This window comes from Pygocentrus nattereri, chromosome 28 (genome assembly GCF_015220715.1).
Source record: "Pygocentrus nattereri isolate fPygNat1 chromosome 28, fPygNat1.pri, whole genome shotgun sequence".
Lineage (NCBI taxonomy): Eukaryota > Metazoa > Chordata > Actinopteri > Characiformes > Serrasalmidae > Pygocentrus > Pygocentrus nattereri.
The window spans coordinates 8,288,720-8,311,484 of NC_051238.1; the positions used below are offsets into that span (position 1 = coordinate 8,288,720).

A 22,765-nucleotide genomic window follows, 5' to 3' on the forward strand; every position below is an offset into this window, starting at 1 on the left:
CTGCTGATGTTGTCTGGTAGTGTAAAGATGCTCAATGTTGTTTATTTAGAACGCTCAAATTTACGTTTTGTCCATGTACTTTGATTAAAGTATGAACCTCAGTCTAAAATGTTTGTGTATATGTTTTCTCTGTATGTTGTGTGTGTGTGTGTGTGTGTGTGGGGGGGGGTGTAGAACAGGTACATTGGAGCCTGGTGACCGCTTGCTGGCCATAGATAATGTGAAGCTGGAACACTGTGGGATGGAGGAGGCGATGGCTGTGCTCCAGCAGGCCGAGGACATGGTCAGACTGCGCATTCAGAAGGACGAGGACAATTTGGGTGTGTGACACTCTCGGCTTGTCCTGTTGAAGAGAGTGTGTGTGTGTGTGTGTGTGTGTTCATTCAGTTTATCTCTCCTTAAAGGGAAATTTCACTTTTTCAAAATGTCTGCGCAATTCAGTCATTGAGATGTAAACAAAGTCACTCAGAATGGTTTGAGGTGAAACGAGTCATTGTAGAGAAATAAAACAGTGTCTCAGATATCAGACTGTGTTTTTGTAACCATTTCATATAATAGCTTTCTGTGAGGGTGCTCTTGAGCAGGGTGCCCACACTGTTTTTCTTGGGTGGCCGGAGTCCAATGTTTGTGGTAGACCAAGGCCCAAAAAGACAAAACAATATGCAAATAAAGAGGTAGGTCAGTTTCAAATAGAGTTTGTAAAAATATATTTTATAGCATTTCACTAAATCTTCCCTATATCACGTTATCATATGTTACTGATATGTTTAAGAATATATGCTTAAGAAATACAATTTCGAACAGAAAAGAAGAACTCGGTGATCACAGTCACTGTAAACAATTTTTCTAGAAAGGAGCATTTCACATAGTTTACATCATTTGTTTGTTTACATCATTGTCTATTAATTAATGTTTTACTTTTTAATTATGGGAAAAACTGGTGGAATCTCCCTTTAATGGGTCAGATCTTTTTGTGGTTTTCCTAGGATCCTGTATTCAGGTTGCTGAAGAAATCTGTGTTTCGCTGTTTGATCTTTCACGAGATCAAGCTAGCAGATCTTGTCTTTCAGGTCACAAATTCTGCAGATTCTGTTTACTTTGTAGCAATCTGGCTGCTTTGCTCTGAATAAGTGTATCTGCTGAATGAATAAGTTTGTGTGTGTGTGTGTGTGTGTGTGTGTGTGTGTGTGTGTGTGTGTGTGTGCGTGCGTCCGTGCGCTTTAGATGAGCTGGAGTCATCTGGCTCTGTGATTTTCACTGTGGAGCTGAAGAGACATGGAGGTCCTCTGGGAATCACCATCTCTGGCACTGAGGAACCTTTCAACCCCATCCTCATCTCCAGCCTCACTCGCAACGGTCTCGCACACAGGTAAAAACACAGACTCACAGGATGAGCCTGAGGGGAAATTGCTGCTGCTGCTGCTGTCTCCTACTATTTATATTCCTCCCATATGTCTCTGAATGGAGGCACCTAGTTTTCCCACTAGTGCGTCTGAAACAGAACCAAATACTCCACCCGCTCATATGTGACACCTAGTGGACAGTCTGAGAAATGTCCCAGTTAGCAGGATGCTGGCACAGAAATGGAACAGCAGTCTGAAAATAGGTCTCTGACCTTGGGTCACAGATTTGCACCTTACATTGCCTTCATCGCTGCTTGGAGGTTTGTACCATTCAAGATATTGTCTTCCTCCTAGTTAACTAAAGTGTTTAAATTCATAAAATAGCACAGTTTTCTAAATCTTGACATTTTCATCGTATTTATTTCCTACTCCTTTTATTTCTTATTCGCTACAATGAGATTACTAATCTGGCCTGCTAGCAATAAAATGAAACCTGGAAAAGCTTTTATCTTAAAGTGAAATTCCACCTGTTTTTCAAAATGTCTACATAATTTAGGATTTAAACAAAAACACTCAGAATGGTTTGGTGTGAAATTTACTGTTCTAGAGAAAGTTATTCTCTCTATAATCAAAATTGTTCACAGTGCTCTCAGGAACCAGACATGCTACATATTCCATGCCTCTAAAAGATCCCTCACAGAAATTTATCATATAAAATCTTTACAGATGCACTGCCTGATACCTGAGACATTGTTTTGCGATAGACTTTGGCCTGAGCTGTATATTTGAAAATGCATTCTGAGTGTTGTAGGCCATTGTTTTGCCTTATGTACAGTATACATATAAAAACTCTGACACTGGTCAGTTTGGGTTAGTAAATAAAACAGACATTTTTGCATTCTAGACCTCACAACCACTGATTCTTAAGGCCACCACTGTAGAGATATCTAAGCAGGAAGATGCTTCTCATCAGTGAATCATTTGACATCAAATCACTCTGAACGACATTACATCTTAGCAGCTGAATTAACTGAGTTAAATGACTGATTACATAGGGAATATTTGAAGCTGTGCACCTTCATATGATTTACGTATTTAAAAACTACAACAATTTTAATGCAAAAAGTAATGCGCTGTGTAATTGCCTGCTGTATGAAACAGCTCTAGACTGGCAGGGAATGTGAATGAGCGTCGTTAGTGGTCCAATTACAATCAGCAAACTGGGGCTTTACTACTTGAGCAGGGGCCGCTGGCTTAACCTCTGCAAACTAACGTTACAGTTTGACTATGTTCTTGTATTTATATGCATATATATCATGCTGATGTTATAAAGAGTGTTTCAGCCTGCACAGCTATTTTTAAAGATGGGCAATACAGGGCAGCCTGTCTAATTCTAGGGGATAAAGTCATAAAGACGGCTCTAATTTAACAATTTAATTCCAATTGGTTTTGGTACATGAATTTACATAAGTCTTATCAGTGGACCACACAGACATGCAGGATATGGCCCTTTAAATTTCACCACATCTTGATTTAATTATTTTGGTGCCATTATTTAAAAAAAAAAAAAAACCTGAATACCATAGAATTAACCCAAACATGAGTGTCTACTTCATTGGTTATTATTATAATCATCATAATTCATTCTAAAATTCCAAAATCACCTTCAGGTCAATACATTATATTCCCCATAAATCATCAGTGATGCAAACACTTTAGCTTTCACCCGCTGCGACTCACTGCTTCTTTGGAGATGCATTTAAGCTTCTGTCCTCCAAATGAAATACATGTGGGCTGAAATTCATGTATCACCCCTGTTGAATATGAAAAATATTAAACTATGACTTTGTAAACCCCTGTGTGTGTGCGTGTGTGTGTAGGACTAGGGCTCTTCACATTGGTGACCGTGTGCTGGCCATTAATAATGTCAGTCTAAAGGGAAAGCCGCTCAGTGAAGCCATCCACCTGCTGCAGACCGCTGGAGACACGGTCACTCTAAAGATTAAGAAACGAGCGGAACGTAAGTGAAGTGACAACATACAAAGTTTAGTTTAAACATTCTGGTGTGTGTGAGTGTGTGTGTGTGTGTGTGTGAGTGTGAGTGTCTAGAACAGATGAGTCTGTGAGGATGTAACATTTTCTCCTTTAAAGAACAGACATGAAAATCATTGAGGAGCTAAAATACATTCTCAAAATTAATAATACTTCAACTAAGATGCACATGATCTGCATCGCTTTCTCTCTTTTTATTTTTTCTTCCTTTCACACTTGCTAATCATCTTTCTCTTTCTTCCCTTCCCTTCTCTTTCTGTTTTTCTCTCCATCTCTTTCTACCTCTCCTGTCCTCGCTCTTCCCTTCCTAATCACTCTGTTTACTCTTTTTCTTTTTCTCCCTTCTGAACCATCTCTCTTCCTAATCCATCTCTCTCCTTATCACTCTCTCACTTCTCTCTCTCCCTTTGTTGCTTTCTTTCTTACCCTTATTGTATGATATATACTGTAATTATTTACTTGCACAATATCAGCCTATCAGTTATAGATATTAATTGTATGTAACTTAGTTGTCAATGTTGTACAGGTTTCTTAGTCATTTTGGAATCATCTGTGGCTCTGTTTATCATTGCGGTTAATTTTTTATTGCCCGCTGTCTAGTGTCCTCCTAATCTTTTGAAACTTGTGAAGCTGCACAGGACAATACGTTTTATACATTTATATACAGTTAAGTTGATTTTGTGTTATGGAAACCATTGCAACACTGATAAGAGCTTGTCTAACCTGACAATGACTCTAATCTCTCACTCTCTCTCTCACTCCCACTCTCACTCTCTCATTCTCTCTCTCTCTCTCAGCTGTTTTAGACTCGGACCAGGGTAGTCCTCTGAGGGCAGGGTCTTGTCTGAGTGATACTGAAGATGACCGCTCAGATTCTCTCCGGCGCTGTAAGTATTCAGGGCTTCGGCGCTTGACAACGCCCCCTAGCCTGGACTCAGCCATGGACTCATGGGACAGTGCCGCCCTCGACGCCTGCTACGGTAACCAAGGTGAGGAGAGCCAGGGATGATTATTAATTAATAGGCTAATTAAGGTCAAGGAAGGCGATTTAAAGCTAAATGTGGGGCCAGCTCAGGTTAATAGAACAGAAAAATGGGTGTTAATTTTAGATGAACCTTCTAAATCATCCTACTGGGGTATGAGAACTATATTTTTCTTCTCTTGTTAACTTTCTGCTTCTTAAAAGCACCACTCAATGGCGCACCATGGATAAATGAGTAGAATTACTACAGAGTAGGTAACAGTCTGTATGAAAGCTGTGTCTTTAAAGGCCTCATATAGAAAACTTAAATGAACTCATTTTAAAACCATGTTAATCACTGTTAAAGATTCAAAGCAAACATTTATTTATCATTACTCCACATAGTCCATATATGTAAACTAGATTGAAAAAACAGCCTGTTTTGAACTGACCGGTTTTGTGACGCTATGCATCACATTTTCATATGTCCATCTATTCAGCCTACAACAGTTTAGCTCCGTCCATTCATGCTGATGTTATCAGGAGTGTTTCAACCCATAGTGCTTTTTGGAAGAGGCGCAGTACAGGACAGCAAATTAGAACAGAGCTCATTTACATAAATTAGTCTTTTTAAAGGCATAGTGACCACAACAGCCTGTTTAATTCTCTGGCATAAAAAAGATTGGAAAATAGTCACATGTCATAAGCCATTTTTACATAATAATGTGGACGGGGTGGCGGGGGAATTGGGGGGGGTAAAATACAAGTATAATGTAGAATGTATTGGCTTGTGTGGATTTTTAAATTTTTTTTTTTTGTCTTTCCCCCAAATTATCAGCCAAGACACATCTAGTTCTGTAGTTTTGCACTGGAGATGCAAGATGGAATGTGGCTAGCAAGTAATTAAAGTTTATATATGCAATTAGCATTATGCAAACTGCATGGCTAAGTAATCACTTTTGTCCATTTTTACAGATAACAGTGTCTCACAATGTCAGAAACCACGCAAGTCTGTTTCAGAGTGTCCACCTAATGTAGTTTAAGGATGAGCTTTTTTGCCCAACTATTGCTTTTAATATTCATGCAAACTCTTATTTGAACATGAGACTCTTTGCTTCATCCGTATGTCCAGGGCCATACGTACATAGAACATCTGACCTGACTGTCCACCCTGACGAGTGGAGACGAACCAATCATAGGAGCCCCCTCTCCTCCAGGAGACACGCCCACCATGCTGCCATGTATGATGGGAGATTAGGAGAGGATGACTGGAAGTACTGTGGGTAAGACTGCTCACTGTTTTATTGGTTACTGACATATTTCTTACCCATAGCATGTGCTAAGAGTGCTCAGAAGGAAGTACTGCTTTCATGTGTAGGCTGGCTAGCACTTGCTGTGTGCGTTCTTAATTACTAACACTCCTTTACAGTTCATGGCTGTCTTCTTTCTCTTGGGTTTAATGTTGGAAATTTTATTGTTGGACAGAAGCTCATCATCCATGATTAAAGAGTACTCAGTGTATTTCATCCTTTTGAGGAATGTGTTGAACTGGAACGTTGCAAAATATGTTTTTTACAATTGCGATTTTTAAGTAATGCAGTGCAAATAGTAGCTATTAGATTGGATTTTATTACACTATTCTTAAAAGAAGAAGTCCATTTGGAGCAGTTCATTAGAAACCACTTTTGGTTATCTGCAGAGCGCTTTCAGTTAAGTGCTATCTACTGAGTTTCCATCAAAGGTTTCTGTAGGGAACCAAAAGTGATTTGTTCTTTGGAAATTCCATTTCAATTTTATTTCATTTGTATAGGGCCTATTATAACAGGCGTTGTCACAAAGCAGATTTACAGAAATCTGGGTCCAAGCTTCCCAAATAAGCAAGCTGATATTTGAGTATTCATGAGTTCATGAACAGTTAACTGTGGGAAGGGAAAATGTTTTTTTTAAAATAAAGCCAAAAAATAGTCAAATGGTAAAAGGAAACGGTAGTTGTTATGTTGGATGAATAACAGAGGCTGCCTGAGCTTCAGATGAGCCAAGTTAATGAGCTAACGGAGCTAACTATAACAGTGCTGGAAGCTGATGAGGAGCTTTCACTGTTTCAGGACCCAGCAAAGATCAGCTACAGTAGCCTAGTTAGTGAAAATAGCTGCCCAAGAGTGCATGTGGAGTCTTGTCAATTCATCACCACTGTGAACGATTCTGGCCGAGTTTCTCTAGAACAACAAACCACTCTAAACAACTTTGCATACTTAAATGGTTAAGCAAAGAACAAACAGATTTTGAGATTTGAAAATGACATATTCCTGAAAAGGAACCCAAGAGAACGGAGCACAGCCTGTCTTAGCTTGAGGGTAAACAACATGGACTTCTCTGGTGTACAGGTCTGTGTAGTCAGTAGGGCTGGGTATCTGATTTTTTTTCTGAGTGATACCTTTTTTAACATCTTCTTTTTAATGACCAAATCCAGAAATGAGGTTGGTATATTTACTGACCTCTGTGGCTTACAGGCTAATCAAGATGTTAATAACATGCTTCTGTAATAAAACTAGCGTGCTCATTGGCTCACCAGTGCTAAGACTGACTACTGAAATTGGGTATTGAATGACAGAACTTTGATACTTTTTTGAAATATTTCTGTTGGTACCACAAAGGTACTGAATTTTGATACACAGCTCTAGTATTCAAATTGCCTGGATTACAGTTAAAGGTGTGGTATCTTTTTAGATATTAGCATTTTCTGAACAAAAAGGGGATTATGCGCAAAAATGCCCAGAGAAGTTTATTTGAAATCCCCTGCCTGCACGTAGGCCTGCTTTAATAATTATATTCTGTGCCAGATTGCATATGAAAGCGATATGCGTGGCACAGAAAAAACAATGCCTTTCTTTCTTCTGTCAGTGCTTCTGTTTCTCTCCTCCTCAGGTTTTCTGTCTCTCATCTGCCTTACTAATCACCCATTGGTCCCCGGGGTCATCTTATTTTCTATCGCTTCTGTTTCCCACCACTTTTCGCCGCATCTCAAAACAGGCCATGGCCGTGTGTGCCTGCGTGTTTGTGTCCTCCTGCTGCTTTTATTTAGCTTTATTTACGTTTCCCTCATGGCTGTGGTGGAGATATTATGGAGGGTGCTACACTGTTTGGTCATATAAAGCTATAGAGTAAGAAAGAGAGAGAGAGAACGCTCCATCTCCCAGAGTGCACCTGGACTCGCATTACCCAGGATGCTTTGCATTGACACAGATCTGTTAGCCCCACACACCGCGGTGACACTGAAAATCAGGAGAGCTATTGGTCGCACGCCCTGCAGGACCTGGAGACATGCGGCCAATCAGAAATTCTCCGGGAGTTGGAGGTAAAGAAAAAAGAAAAATGAAAATTTCTCAAAAACTGCATGTAGCATTTTATACTGCTGTATAGTACTGATGTATAGTACCGTGCAGAAGTCAGAGCACTCTTCATTTATTGAACTTCGTTATTCCTCATTGTCCCAAGTTATTTATAAAATTGTGTGTGTGTGTGTGTGTGGGTGTGTGTGTGTGTGTGTGTGTGTGTGTAGAAAAAATATATAAATTTTTTTTTCGTATTATTTCTGCGTGGATAGATTTCCACACCACCTGCATTTTCTGCTCCAAACACATTTAGTGATGTTAAGGTCTGGACTGCAGCAGCCTTTTTTCTTTTTAATATTTAAAATAATTTCTTCTTTTCTGTCCATTTCCTTTTCTCAGTGAGGGCTTCTTGACAACTACACATCCTTTCAGACCCACAGCACTTCTCACTCTCACGTCTTTCGCAGATGAAAGCTTAAATACTGTTTATCTGAAGTAGACAGATCTACTAGGTCTTCAAGTTATGATTACCAGTTTCTGTCTGTCATTTAATATTTTTCAACTCCAATTTTGTAAACTCCTATTTTTTTTTCCCCCACTTATTTTCCTTTGACTATCCCTTCCTTGTGATTTTATATCTAATCACCTCATAAATATCTCCTGTAAAATGAGTAACTCATACTTTATGGCCATTTTGGATGAAAAAATTTAAGCTAAACTATATAAGTTTTGGGAATTTGAAGACCCCTCGGCTGGAAGTATTTAGTTGCATGCAACATGCAGAAGAAGATTTTGTAGCATGGGTTGTGATTGGACCCCTTCTCTGAAGGAATGATTGTGAGCGTGTTGAAAGTATTCAAAGAGAACTCTGAACAATGTCTTCTGATGAAATGTCTCCTCCCGGAATCAATAATGCTACTTCTTTCAATTACAGCAAAAGATAATTTATAGTGCAGCTTTAAATAAATGAAGGGTGCTTTCTTACTTTTTACAGCTCAGTAGGTTTAGTTTTTTTATTGTTCCTGTCAGCAATCAAAAACTATTTCACTGTTCTAGTAAATCAGTTCAAGTTAAAGTGAAGTGAGTTTGTGAATTCGAGGTTTGTGTTTGGTGGTTTTATCCATTGTATAACTTTCAGGCCACCATGATGTCCGGCAGCACGTTGAGTTTGGGGGAAGAGAGTGAAGCGTGGAACGAAAGTGAGCTCAAACCTCCGACGCTGGAGCCTAAACAGGCCAGTGAGAGCAGTGCTGTAATGGAGCTGAAGGACTCAAGCCCTACCATGGCCTTAGAGCTACATAAGGTACTACCAGCTCCACCACTGCTGTGTCCCTAATGAGGTTATTGATACGCAGCCATCGCCAAATAGCTAGTTAATAATTCAATTTATACAAAACCACGTATCCTAAATATCAACTGTAAGCCAAGACATTTTTGGTACTAAAAAAATATTCTTAAAATCTGGCAATCTTAAATCTGGTCAATATCTAATATTTCTATTTTATAGATTATTATAAAAGTATTGTAAGACTATGTAACTTATTTCTAAATGTTTTCTTTTTGTTTAAATCATATTATTTAGAGAAATTGTCTTATTTTTTTGACAGATAACTTTGTATTACAGAAAATTGGTTAAAATGAGGAAAAATATCTGATCATGCAGTAACGCAATTGTACCAGATAGAATTACTTGAAACAAGTCATCTTTGTCATAGCAGAACCTTGTATTTCCAACATGATACCTTTTCAGGTGGTAATAAATTTCTTAACTTTGAAGGAAATTAATGGGAAATTTAGTTTTAGAAGTCACTGTTTTATTAGACCATTTCTGTTGAACCATTTGACACGCAATTGTAACACAAAGGCTGGCATTTTCAGTTTCTGTTTTAAAAAAAAAAAAAAACTAAAATGGGGATACAAGGTTTTCAAAGTATGAACATCCTGGAATATTGTTACTATAATATCAAAGTGAAAAAAATTAAATGAATCTACTAGATTGGTGATGATTTCACTTGCAAAGATTTCATTTTTCCCAGTGTACCTGAGGTTCGCTGATTTTGTGCTGTTGCCACAAGATTATCTACTGCTAATAAGTAATGGAAGCTTATTTTTACCGGTTTACATTAAATTGTCTGATAGTCTGGTGTGGTGGACACCCCAGGTGAGAGGTGCCGTCAAGCTGAAGGAGGAGTCCTACCGGGCATGGTTGGCCTGTGGGACACCAGAGGCAGCTGGCAGGTATCGACAGGCCAAGTGATATGCAGCTTCAGTCGTTGCCAAGGCAAAAACCCAGGTGTGGGAGGAGTTTGGTGAGGCCTTGGAAAGTGACTTTAAGTTGGCTCCGAAAAGATTCTGGCAAACCGTCAGGCGACTCAGAAGGGGAAAGCAGTGTGCCACTAGCACTGTATATAGTGGAGATGGTGTGCTGCTGACTTCGACTGAAGACGTCATTGGGCGGTGGAAGGAATACTTTGAGGACCTTCTCAATCCCACCGACACGTTCTCCAGTGAGGAGGCAGAGTCTGGGGACACGGGAATAGGCTTGTCCGTTACTGAGGCCGAAGTTGCTAAGGTAGTTAAAAAGCTCCTTGGTGGCAAGGCCCCAGGGGTGGATGAGATCTGTCCGGAGTTCCTCAAAGCTCTGGATGTTGTGGGGCTGTCTTGGCTGACACACCTTTTCAACATTGCGTGGACATTGGGGGCGGTGCCACTGGATTTGCAGACTGGGGTGGTGGTGCCTCTTTTTAAAAAGGGGGACCGGAGGGTGTGTTCCAACTACAGGGGAATCGCACTCCTCAGCCTCCCTGGTAAGGTCTATGCAGGGGTACTGGAGAAGAGAGTCCGGGTTATAGTCGAACCTCAGATCCAGGAGGAGCAGTGCGGGTTCCGCCCTGGTCGTGGAACACTGGACCAACTCTTCACCCTCTCCAGGATTCTGGAGTGTTCATGGGAGTTTTCCCAACCAGTCCACATGTGCTTTGTGGATTTGGAGAAGGCATTCGGCTGTGTTCCCCGGGGTATTCTGCGGGAGGTGCTTCGGCAGTACAGGGTACATGGCTCTTTGCTACGAGCCATTCAGGCCCTGTACAAACAAAGCAGGAGCTTGGTTTGCATGGCTGGCAGTAAGTCAGACTCGTTCCCAGTGAGAGTTGGACTCTGCCAGGGCTGCCCTTTGTCACCAATTCTATTCATAATATTCATCAATAGTCAGGGGATAGAGGGTGTCCAGTTTGGTGACTTCAAGGTCACATCGCTGCTGTTTGCAGATGTGGTCCTACTGGAGACATCAGGCCGTGAACTTCAACTTTCGCTGGATCGGTTTGCAGCCGAGTGTGAAGCCGTCGGGATGAGAATCAGTACCTCCAAATCTGAGGCTCTTGATTTACCGGTCAATCTACGTTCCCATCCTCACCTATGGTCATGAGCTTTGGTTAATGACCGAAAGAATGAGATCGCAAATACAAGTGGCCGAAATTAGTTTCCTCCGCAGGGTGTCTGGACTCTCCCTTAGAGATATAGGGTGAGAAGTTTGGTCATCCGGGAGGGACTCGGAGTAGAGCCGCTGCTTCTCCACGTCGAGAGGAGCCAACTGAGGTGGTTCAGGCATCTAGTTAGGATGCCTCCTGGACGCCTCCCTTGGGAGGTGTCACAGGCAAGTCCACCCGGGAGGAGACCCCGGGGAAGACCCAGGACACACTGGCCTGGGAGCGCCTCGGAATCCCCCCAAGGGAGCTAGTGGAAGTGGCTGGGCAAAGCGAGGTCTGGGCCTCATTGCTTAGGCCTCATTGCTTAGGGATGCTGCCCCTGTGACCCGAACCCCGGAGAAGCGGAAGATAATGGATGGATGGATGTCGCATAGTCTTGTTTATGTGGCTTCTGACACTATAGTGTAGTTATCTATAAACTTCAGAAACTAATGACTCTTAACTGATGAACTATGTTTGGGATAAGAGATGTGTGTGATTTATCACTCTGCTGTTGATTTAAAATGGTTACTCTTGTTGTCCCTCTCTCAGATCTGTCTGAAGAAGGATGCAGACAGCAGGGATTTTGGTTTCAGCGTCTCTGATGGTCTGTTGGAGAAGGGCGTCTATGTGAACATGATCCGTCCTGACGGTCCTGCAGATCAGGCAGGTTTGCGACCATATGACCGCATTCTACAGGTAACCACTTGTGTGCAAACTAAGCGCTTTAAGAACAGTTGACCTGTGCATGCTCCACCAACAAGCGCCTTCATTTACAGCACGTTTGTAAGATGCAAATAACTTTACTGAGCGCTGGCAAAAACCTAATGAGAAGTTGCAGTGCACAAGTTTTGTGTTTCATTATAATCAAAATTCATAACTCATTCACATTAGACAGGTACACTGTTGCTTTTACATAATGTTGGGGTTCTAGTGTAAAATGCTATGATCTGATAAATGCTACCAAGCTGCACTGTATTCTTATAGGCAATGAATTTGCAACTTTAACAATAGCTGGATTACACATCACAAAGTCTCCACTTGATCTCTTCTAGCAGTGTGACCGTTCACATGAAGGCAAAATGAATGTCGTCATTTGAAAGTAATGTGCTCTAAAAGTACAGTACCATTTAAAAATGTGGGCATCACTGCTATATTAACAAATTTGTGCAATATTATTTGGAATAATAACTTGAACAATTACAAACAATATACCAAAATTAAGTGTTTTTATTTAATAATGATTCGTTCTGATTCTACTATCATTCATGAATGGTTATTTATTGTATGATTTATTTATTTATATATATATATATATATATATATATATATATATATATATATATATATATATATATATATATATATATATATAATACTGTAATTATTTACTTTACACATTATCAGCACTCATGTTTGAAATCTGATCAGTTATAGATATTAATTGTATGTAACTTAATTGTCAATGTTGTACAGCTTACTTGGTCATTTTGGAATTGTCTGTGGCTCTGTTGATCATTGTGGAAACACTTAAAATGTCTTCAATTTTATTGCCCGCTGTCTAGTGTCCTCCTAATCATTTGAAACTTGTGAAGCTGCACAGGACAATACATTTCATACATTTATATACAATTAAATAGATTTTGTGTTATGGAAACCATTGCAACACTGATAACAGCTTGTCTAACCTGACAATGACCTGTAATCTCTCTCTCTCTCTCTCTCTCTCTCTCTCTCTCTCTCTCTCTCTCAGGTGAATCATGTGCGGACGCGGGATTTCGACTGCTGTTTGGCCGTGCCGCTGATGGCCGAGGCTGGAGATCATCTCCAGCTGGTCATCAGCAGGAACCCCCTCATACAGGCTCCTCTGTGGCCCCTTAAAGACGGCCCACAACCTGCAGACACACTAACCACTCTGCCTGTACACAGCCCAAAAACAGCTGACCTCTGATGCCTAAATCAGCAGGCTGAAACGTTGCCACTGGGAGGCAGCATACTGCAAGAGGAAGGATTCTCTCTCTCGCTCTCTCTCTCGCTCTCTCTCTCTAACACGCAGTCACACACATCACCAGTAATTTGAGCCACTAAATTGTTAATTTTTCATAAAGGGACCATTTCAAATGGGTTCCTTACCCACCTAATCACCTTTTAGCACATATACATACAATATATGATTATATGACCAGTATTTTTCCCCTCACATAAGCCCCCAACACAAATCCTACAGTTAACACAACCCTATACCATAACACTGTTTTGTTCAAGGGTTCACTTTAAGGGTTCACTTGCTTTTTTGCTTTTTTTTTTTTTTAACTTTATTTTCCTCACTGTTGTAGTTACAATTACACTTACACACACACATTTTCTTTAGTTTTGTGTCCCAAAGAACACATCACCTCTGGTTCTATATGCATATGAGGTTCTAAAGCACAAACAGAGAGAGACAAGCATCTACCGCAAGTGCAGTGATGATGCGACTTGCTGAGGACCAACAGTACATGGTGACCAATTTGGAAGAAGCAGATTTTTGTTCCCTGTTTTTTTTTTTACCTTTCTAAACCAGAAGTATTCAGTGCTGTACCTTAAATCCAGTTTCAATCCTAGGTTTTGTAATCACTCATAGGTGTGACCCTAGAAGGCTAATCAGTTCTCACACTGGTCCTCAAGGACCCACACAATGTCCAGGTTTTTGGCCCAACCCATTTTGCAGCACAGGGATAGAGCAAAAATGTGGACTTCTGGGTTCCTGAGAATGGTTTGAAAACCACTGACTTGCACCAACAGTTCAATTAACTGCTAGTTATTACAAAATCCAGGACCGGAAGCTGGATTCTGAGTCTAGATTTGAAGACCTCTGCAAAACACTAAGCATTTCACATTTTAAGGTCAATTACTGTTTCATTTGAAGCAGAAACTGCATAACTTTGGGTTGGTGTTCTTAAACTGACATGATTTTCAGTAACATCCCCCTTTTGATATCGTAACCTACTTCAAAAATAGGCTTAATGTATGCATTGAAAACCACTCATGCAAGCCTGTGATGTAAGGAACATTGTCCAGACTGAAATGGATGTGTGTATTCCCATGAGAAACCGAGGATATGATCAGTCATGATAATTTTATTGCAAAGTCTGTGATATGAAGCCCCTGATAAGGGTTATGGTGGTTTTAACTGTACCTGTTTTAAAAGTGGGACATCAAGTTTAAACCTAATGAATGAATGTTTTACCCACATTCCTCTGCTGTGTATATCCCCCATGCTTGTGTGCAGTGTTATGTAAGTTATTGATTTTAGTCTTGGAAATTGAGACGCTGTTTCCTTTTTTTTAAGAAAATAAAGAAAAGCTCGTGTGATTTATTTGACAATGGATATCAAAACAGAGGGAAGATGAGTGCACGTTAGTCAGAGCTGTGATGAAGGCTGCAGACAAGAGGTTAGAAAATCCAGCTTGTTTACAACACATTTCTGCTTCAGCATATCACCTTGGGTTGTTGAACATGACTCATGGCAGATGACTCACTGCATAAAGACATCTACCCAAGTCTGAGCTGGGAAAAAAAAAATCCAGCATTCAGAAGACTCGTTAAAAAATAAAAAATCTGCTACAAAGTGTTCTTTGAGCGATGCTGTAGACAGAGGTGGGCAGGATACTATAAAAACAAAGCAGTGCAGCTGGAGCCTGAATGCACTGTCTTTAATGTGTGCTGTAATAGATTCCATTAGAATATGTAAAAACAGATTCAGAATGTTTAGAATATAACGAAAAAATCACATTTAAATTCTCAAAATTCTCAACATTTGCTCTGCTCACTTGCTTCAGCTCACTGCTACTGCCATGCCAACTAAGCAAACAGCAAAACCTATCCCATCACCAAAATCTAACCATAAACAAAGTGGGTAGTTATTATATGGCCAAAAGTATGTGGACATCCGTCCTTATTACTCAGTTTATGTTTCAGCCACACTCATTGCTACCATATGTATAAAATCTAGCCACACAATCTCCACAAAATAGGTTTTCAGTATGACCCATTCTACTGTCAGTCATTTGGAGCTGTAATGGTACCATCTTTGTCATAAATCAGTTTGTGAAATTTCTGCACTGCTAGATCTGCCCTGGTCAACTGTAAGTGCTGTTATTGTGAACTGGAAATATAGGAGCAACAACGTCAGCTGTTAAGCCATGCAAACACAGAATGGGGCTGCTGTGTGCTGAAGCACATGGTGTGTAAAAATCACCTGTCCTCTGTTGCATCATTCAGTAACAAACTGTCTTAAGGCAACATCAGCACAAAAATTCTGTCAGGAGCTTCATGAAATGAGTTTCCATGGTCAAGCAGCTGCACACAAGCCTAAGATCATTATATGTAACTGGACACTGAAGCAGTTTAAACATGTTCTCTGGAGTGATGAATGCTGGCCTTGGCCTAGGCTTGTGCCAGGAGAACACTACCTATTGGAATGCGTGGTGCTAACAGTAAGTTTGGTGGAGGAAGGATAACGAGCTGGGACTGTTTTTCAGGGTTTGGGCTCGGACCCTTAATGCTAGTGAAGGGTAATGTTAAAGCATACATAGGCCTTCTATAACACCATTGGGATGAAATGGAACATTGACTGCCAATATCAGTGCCTGACCTCACAAATACTTGCAGCATAAATTCCCACAGACATCTCAAAAACATGGAAAGCCTTACCAGAAGAGTTGAGGCTGTTATAGTTGCAAAGAGGGGCCAACTCCATATTCATGCTCATGGTTTTTGAATGAGATGTCTGATGTGATGGTTAGCTGTCCATGTACTTTTGGCCTTTAAATGTATGTGATTTTTCAGTTAATGATATGTATTTAACTTGCCACAAAATGTATGCACAAGTCCATTACATCAATTCTAAGCTTATCATTCATAAACATCCACTACTGAGGAGAATGTTCAGCTCAATCATCCATCAAATGACTCAGGAATGCTGACATTAATGACTGTCATTGCACTGATTCAGCCTCTACTCAGGCTTTAGCAGAGCTCAATAACACAGATTAATGACTGATGACATTGATTTGTCAGTCTACTCAGGTTTTAACTTTATCAAATGTTCTCCAGCCGTACTGTTTCTACACACTTCACACTTTTGTTTCTATACACTTTAACATTAAAAGATTAAAGATCTTAATCTTAACCATCAAATTTTAATTGGAGAAGAGTTGAGACAGTGTTATTTAGCTAAATGGCTTAGTGTACCTCAGGGAAAGGCCTCAGGGGAGCTAATGTTTGACAGTGTTAGCTACATGTAGTTAATGTAGTCATACTCTGCTTTGGAAATTCAATGGAGACTGTCACTTTAGGAAGAGTGTGACTTGGAAAAAATCGCTGCTCCTGGGATTCAGTATAAACTTTGCATGAAGAATATGAAAGCATCAGTCAGGAGTAACTAAAACATCCCCAGAGCTCACCCAGGCAGAAACATCTGAATTTGTGTGGTAAATGTCAGGCCAATGTAGGGAAAATAGTTGACACTGTCCAAAGTTGTTGCATTAAGCTTAACTCTCATTCACAGACATTTGCACATGTGTAGCCTGCATACGACTAAATAGTAAACATAAAAAGTTGACGCTCGCCTGTGTAGCAGTAAGGCTAAACATACTGTGTTTAGGAAGGCCAGGAAAGAATTTAGCTAACGGACATGGGAGCAAAAACAAGGCAACTTGATTAACTTATTTAGGTACTGTTTACATCCTGAATGCCAACCATTGAGAATCAAACTGCCTCAATCATTCAAAAGCGAAGGAAAATCTTTTAGCCACTGTGGGTTAAATAGCACCTAAGCTAATTCTAGAGCTGACAGCTTCAAGTCAGATAAGACAGTCATGGTCTTCTACGCAAAGGAAATGGGAAAACTACAGATTGACATGGTGATTTTTATGAATTACTACATTGAGGCCTTGAGTTAAGTTTCTCATAATTTGTGGCCTCAATATAGTAACTCAAGTAATTTGCGGCCACGCTTTATTCAAAAGTAATCACCATGTTCCCTTAAGGGCTCTGTAGGAAACGGTGCCTTGTTTTATTGAGAACAGAAAACATCTAAAACTACCAATCTACCGTGGTTAGCCTAGACACACTGTGCTACTTCAGACAGTCATTTGAAGTGTCTGTGGCATATTAAGGCAGTATTGTTTCACAGTAACATTATCAAAAGTAAAATAATATACAGCAGCAGACACTTGGTGAGAAGGCAATGAGCTGCCAGTACATTTAAGTACGCCTAGCACCTTTCATTGGCCATTTTATCTTGTACACATGCTAAGCACTAACTTAAATACACAGTAGGTTATAGGCTAAATCTGAAGATGTAACCAGCAACATGGGGAAAAAAAATGTATGGTACCACTTTTTTCAATATCAACTATTTCCGTTACACTGGTCTCCCTCCCAATTTATAATGTATGAATAGGAATGTATATATATGAGTTTTTGTGACAGTCACATATGTTTGATTTCATTGTGACAGTATCACAATTTTTTGTTTATAGATGTAAATTCCTGACTACATCACAAATTGGAAAGGAGACCTGGTCGTAAATGTACACATCCAAGTTTCTAAGACCATTAGTAAAATGGTCTTGATAACCTGTTACAATACTAAAACTGGATTACATAGCCAGGTGAATTACTTTTAAAAGTACTATTTTTTCAGTTTTTTTGCAGTGCGGTTGTGACATCACAACACATTTACTTTTTACATATGACCAGCCTCCATTCAGCAGTTTATCCCTGCCCATTCCTGTTGAAGTGATATTGGGTGTTGTTCCTGCACACAGTATGTAGCAGAGTCATTAGAATGAAAAAACAGTTAAACATAATTCTCTTCCAAACCATTGTGAAGCAGATGGATCACTACAGCCTTCCAAAGCACCCACACATTGGAAAGAAGTGCCTGAAGATTGTTTCTAACTTCCCTAAATATTTCAGTCTGAACGAAAAAAAAAAAACAGCCTGTTTAATTCTATGGGATAAAGAGAGGTTGGAAAAAGGTATAAACATGAACGATGACTGTGATAAAACCATCCAAATGTTACAAACATTTCATAGTTTAATCCTCTCACACTTACCTTACAAATCAGAATAAATGCCCCCAGGTACATCCTCAGTTACAGGTGGCCCTGGAGTTCAGGACTGATTCTCTATCCACAGTGCAAGCTGGAGGTGTATTAAGCTGGTTTTTCCTAAATTAGTACATTCTTACAAATCTATGCAACACGTTCTCTTAAAAAAATGACACCGACACTTGTACCAAGAGGAAAAAAAAACTTTATTTTGGATCTAGATGATGCAATATGCATCTCAAAAGGACTGAGTTCGTAACAAAGCTACTTTGGTTACACAAGATTTTTGAGTGTGTTGATCAAATTCATTACCATACGTTTAACTGTGTGAACGGTCATTTTGTGATCTTGAATTGTACAGTTTCGTGTTATCACATTTTCAAGCTGAAATATAACAAAGCCACTTTTTTGGTTTTTGGGTTTTTTTTTTTTTTTTTTACAAATATTGCACACTGCAAGTTGCATTTAGGCTGATGGTAATCAACATTTGGATATAGATTTCTGAATGCATTCAGAAAAATATAGGCAAATTACTGACAGTCACATCATGTACAGTATAAAATGGTTAATACAAAAGGCAAATGACATTTGAGATTAATTAAAATGCAGGTGAGCAAACCCTTGTTTCAGAGTGGACTCGGTTACCTCAGACAGAACAGGCTACAGTGGAGTGAAGTGAGTATGGAGTGTGGTTTAGATTAGCTGTACCGCAGGCCACTAATGCAATTAATGCAACATGGACTGGGTGTAAGGGATTGAGGGCTGATTTGGATGTAGCATGGTGTGGGCAGAGGTGCATCAATATTTATTTGAAGGTTGCGATTCAACTACATCAATTTTGGAATATTCATTATGATCAATTAGTTATGATCAATTATAGTCCATTATAAACACTTTGGTCAAAGTATTTGCAAATTTTGTGTAACTATTTTTACATATTAGGAACAAAAATGAAATTAAAAATCGACAATATTTTGCTAGAAGCAAAACCGCAACTAAAAACTGTTCCAGAACAAAAATATTAATTCGAAATCTTGTTAGTTACCATTATTTTTCTGCTATGTCTACACATTTTTAATTGGGGAATTTGCTAACACTATAGACAACATGTAACACTGCTTTTGGACATAGTTTCATCATAACAACCTAAATTATTATGATGTCATTATCAATACAAACACAAATGCTGGGCCTAATAGCTTTAATAAACTTACTATTTTAATATTTTGGACCTACAGAAAGTCTATGTTAAAGAAACAGAATTCCATTTCTGGTTTTCATTTTGTTCCAGCCGGTTTAGGAACATTATGCTGGGACTTGATGCAAGAATGGACATGTTAAAATATTGGTTCTGCTCAGAGTGAATAGAACTCATGGTGACATCTGAGATTTCATGATGCACTGAATCGCAATGTAATTATGTGGGGGCAACATAAAGGTCCAAGGCAGGGGTTCCTAGTCCGAGGCCTGGTGACCTCACACTGCACATTTCTGTGCTGTCTCTTATCTAGAATAATTGATTCAACTCAAACTAATTAACCACCTTCTCATAGTTTGACTCATATGCCAAGTGGGGAAAACACAAAAGTATGTAGAGCATGTTGTCACCATGACTGGGATTGGGAACCCCTGACCTCTAAAATGATGCATCACAGGAAGTCAAAACCATTTTTTGCAGTAGACGGTTAGGTTTAGGATATGAATTGCAACGTCTGATGTGACAGTGACCACATTAAAACTGCTCAGTGCCAATAAAAATTGATTTCCTAATTTCCTAAGCCAATAAACGGACATGGACAGACACACTGGATGACAGGTGACCGATTTACCCTCTGTCCATACAGTGAGGTGGATAGGCAACACTGTTTATTTTTTAAAAGAAAACATAAAAATCTGATTTAAACTCTTCTCTTGAAATGAGAAGAGCTACAAATGATACTTAGCATATAAAAGCACAGCTGCCTACAGTATTAGACTCTGATGGCTGTATATATACTGGATATATATATCTGAGTATGTGTATGTGAGTGTTTGTCAGTGTGTGGACAGCTGGTCTGGCAGTGATCACTAAATTACAAGGAGAGCACAGTACTGAGAACATGGGCACACACAGATTTAACTCTCTCCAAGCAAGCAAATGTGTCTGTATGTGGTGCGTTTGTGCGTATTGTGCTGTGAAAAAGTCATAGCACCCTTCATTTACATAATTTCCAGGCAAAACAGTCATTAAGGAAAAGTTATTCATTTTTCAGGAGATATTTCTGAGGAGGTTAGATCTAAGAATAAAATAGGAAATAGGAAATAAAATAGGAGTCTGCAAAAATGTGGGGGATTATTTGGATCATGAGAAGCAGAAAACTGAACTATGGAGGAGTGGTAAAAAAAATAACCCTGCAGGTTTCTTTGAAAAATTAAACCAATGGTCTTGAATGGAAGCTGCAATAAAACTAAATGCTGCTAAATGCTGTAAATGCAAAGAGTGGACACAGTAAATACTGACAAATTGGATCTTATATTAAGCTGTAATATTATTTTTCTGTTATATATGTTTACCTTGAAATTGAACAGCTTACTTAATGGCTATTGTGACTGGAAATTAAATGAATGATGGTATATGACGGTGTGTGTGTGTGTATGTATGTATGTATATGTATATATATATATGTGTGTGTGTGTGTGTGTGTGTGTGTGTGTGTGTGTGTGTGTGTGTGTGTGCGTGTGTGTAAGCAGTGCACAGCTTCCGCACAAAGCGGAGGTACATTCAGGTTAATCAAGACGGAGAACAATGTCTTTACAACGAGGGTACTGCCACAGTCACTTACACACCTGCTTATCATAGCTACCTAAAAAAGTGTCACATATTTAGTTCACTGCTGTTTTTGTTATTTTATTATAAACAAGGCTCAGCTTCAAACACTCCTAAATAACGCCATGACTTCCGTCTCTCTCTCTTCCTCTCTCTCTCTTTTCGCTCGCACAAAAACATCTCACAGCTCACTCCAGCCAAACATATCAGTATTAATGATAATATCAATGATTATAGTGATATTAAAATGTCCTAACAGCAATAATAAAACCACAATAGTAATGATAATAAAATTTCTAAACAGCGAGGATAAAAGGATGTCATTATAAGAGTTTTCAACCTCCTTTTGTAAAAATACAGCTAGAATATACTAGTGCAGAGAAAGGGAGGGGCAGTCTAAGTGGATGGAGAAGAGGAGAAGAATAGAAGGGGAGGAGGGAGAGGAGAGGGGATTAAAGGGAGGGAGAGGTAATAGGGACCTCTCATAGAGAGTCTCACATTGTAGTTTCTACGATGGTGTGGGTGTGTTTGCTGAGGGCGTAAGTGCCGTTGGGGTCGAGTGGATGGAGCAGTTCGCTGTTCTTCAGGCTGTACTCTTTCGGACGAGAGCTGGCTCCTCCTTTCACCGGGGCGGCCACGGCTTTGATCCGCTACATAAGAAAAAGATACCAACGATAATGCACTGGTTAATACAGTCAAAGCCAAAGACATACTACATAAACAGTAGTTGTATACACAGAATTATTATTATTATTATTATTATTATTATTATTATTATTATTATTATTATTAGTAGTAGTAGTAGTAGTAGTAGTAGTAGTAGTAGTAGTAGTGTAAGGTTTTGTATATGGTCAATGTCATGACGATATCTTGTGTCCCTAAAACAGTAATAGGTACTAAACTGTACATTTGACAGTACATATAATTCTATTCGAAATAAGGATTATCCTATGTTTAATCTTTTCCACATTTTAGAATAACAGTGTAGAAAATGAAACAATCCACATGTAAAAGCTTTGCTTAAATGCAGAGACCCACCATAGATAGTTTTGATATGTTTTGCACTTTTTTTTGGTATCTGCACATTTCTATCAAAATGTTTTTATTTTTATTAAAAATGCATTTTAATGCTGTGTTCGCGTGTTAGAGGTGGTCAGACAACAGTAAACCAAATGTCAGATTGTTTTCAGTGAAACATTGACAGAAAAAAATATCAGTGGCAAAGTTCCATGAAGTCTTCATTTTTTCCCAACTTTTGCCATGAACCGGATGTTGATTTTTTTGGGAGCTCAGTGTTGTCCAGTTGCGCCCAGCATGCAACAAAAAACTAAAAGAATACAGAGCATCCTCTGGATTTTTTCCAACTTTTATAAACAATTGTCATTGCTAAAGGTCTTCTCTGATTATCATATCTTTTACACTGGTAATGCTTTCACCATGGCAACATTTGCATGGCACTGGTGCAGCCGACAGCTTTGAATACAAATGCAGTCTTAGATTAGAGTGTCTACACTTTTGATTTTCAGCTTGTCACTGAGGTGGAACCATCATAGTGCCATAGTGCTTTTAACTTCAATGTATGTTAATGATTTTATGTGTATGTTAATAAGATTTTATTTAGTAATATTGGACCATTTCTATATTATTTCTATATTTTGGTCCATTCGTTAAGATGTGCTGGGTCAATCAGTCATTACAATTTATATG

At 39.2% G+C, this 22,765-nt stretch overlaps 2 protein-coding genes across 10 annotated transcripts in view; one reads left to right on the forward strand and one right to left on the reverse strand.

Annotated features, from left to right (window-relative positions):
• The window catches only part of grip2a (glutamate receptor interacting protein 2a), a 65,386-nt gene extending 50,876 nt beyond the window's left edge, over positions 1-14,510 (forward strand). For 5 of the 6 annotated variants that reach the window (XM_017720441.2, XM_017720443.2, XM_037535828.1 and 2 more), the window contains 9 exons: positions 175-320; positions 1,225-1,369; positions 3,224-3,363; positions 4,193-4,384; positions 5,489-5,639; positions 7,600-7,711; positions 8,827-8,991; positions 11,705-11,851; positions 12,906-14,510. In XM_017720441.2, coding sequence (XP_017575930.1) covers positions 175-320; positions 1,225-1,369; positions 3,224-3,363; positions 4,193-4,384; positions 5,489-5,639; positions 7,600-7,711; positions 8,827-8,991; positions 11,705-11,851; positions 12,906-13,103 — 1,396 coding nt within the window. In that variant the 3' untranslated portion in view covers positions 13,104-14,510. Of the gene's footprint in view, positions 1-174; positions 321-1,224; positions 1,370-3,223; positions 3,364-4,192; positions 4,385-5,488; positions 5,640-7,281; positions 7,712-8,826; positions 8,992-11,704; positions 11,852-12,905 lie in introns of those variants that run through there. The other variant, XR_005129829.1, reaches the window with a different exon arrangement.
• Positions 14,511-18,625: 4,115 nt separating this feature from the next.
• The window catches only part of slc6a6a (solute carrier family 6 member 6a), a 36,400-nt gene continuing 32,260 nt past the window's right edge, over positions 18,626-22,765 (reverse strand). For 3 of the 4 annotated variants that reach the window (XM_037535754.1, XM_037535751.1, XM_037535752.1), the window contains one exon: positions 21,553-21,708. In XM_037535754.1, coding sequence (XP_037391651.1) covers positions 21,553-21,708 — 156 coding nt within the window. Of the gene's footprint in view, positions 21,709-22,765 lie in introns of all 4 variants that reach the window. The other variant, XM_037535753.1, reaches the window with a different exon arrangement.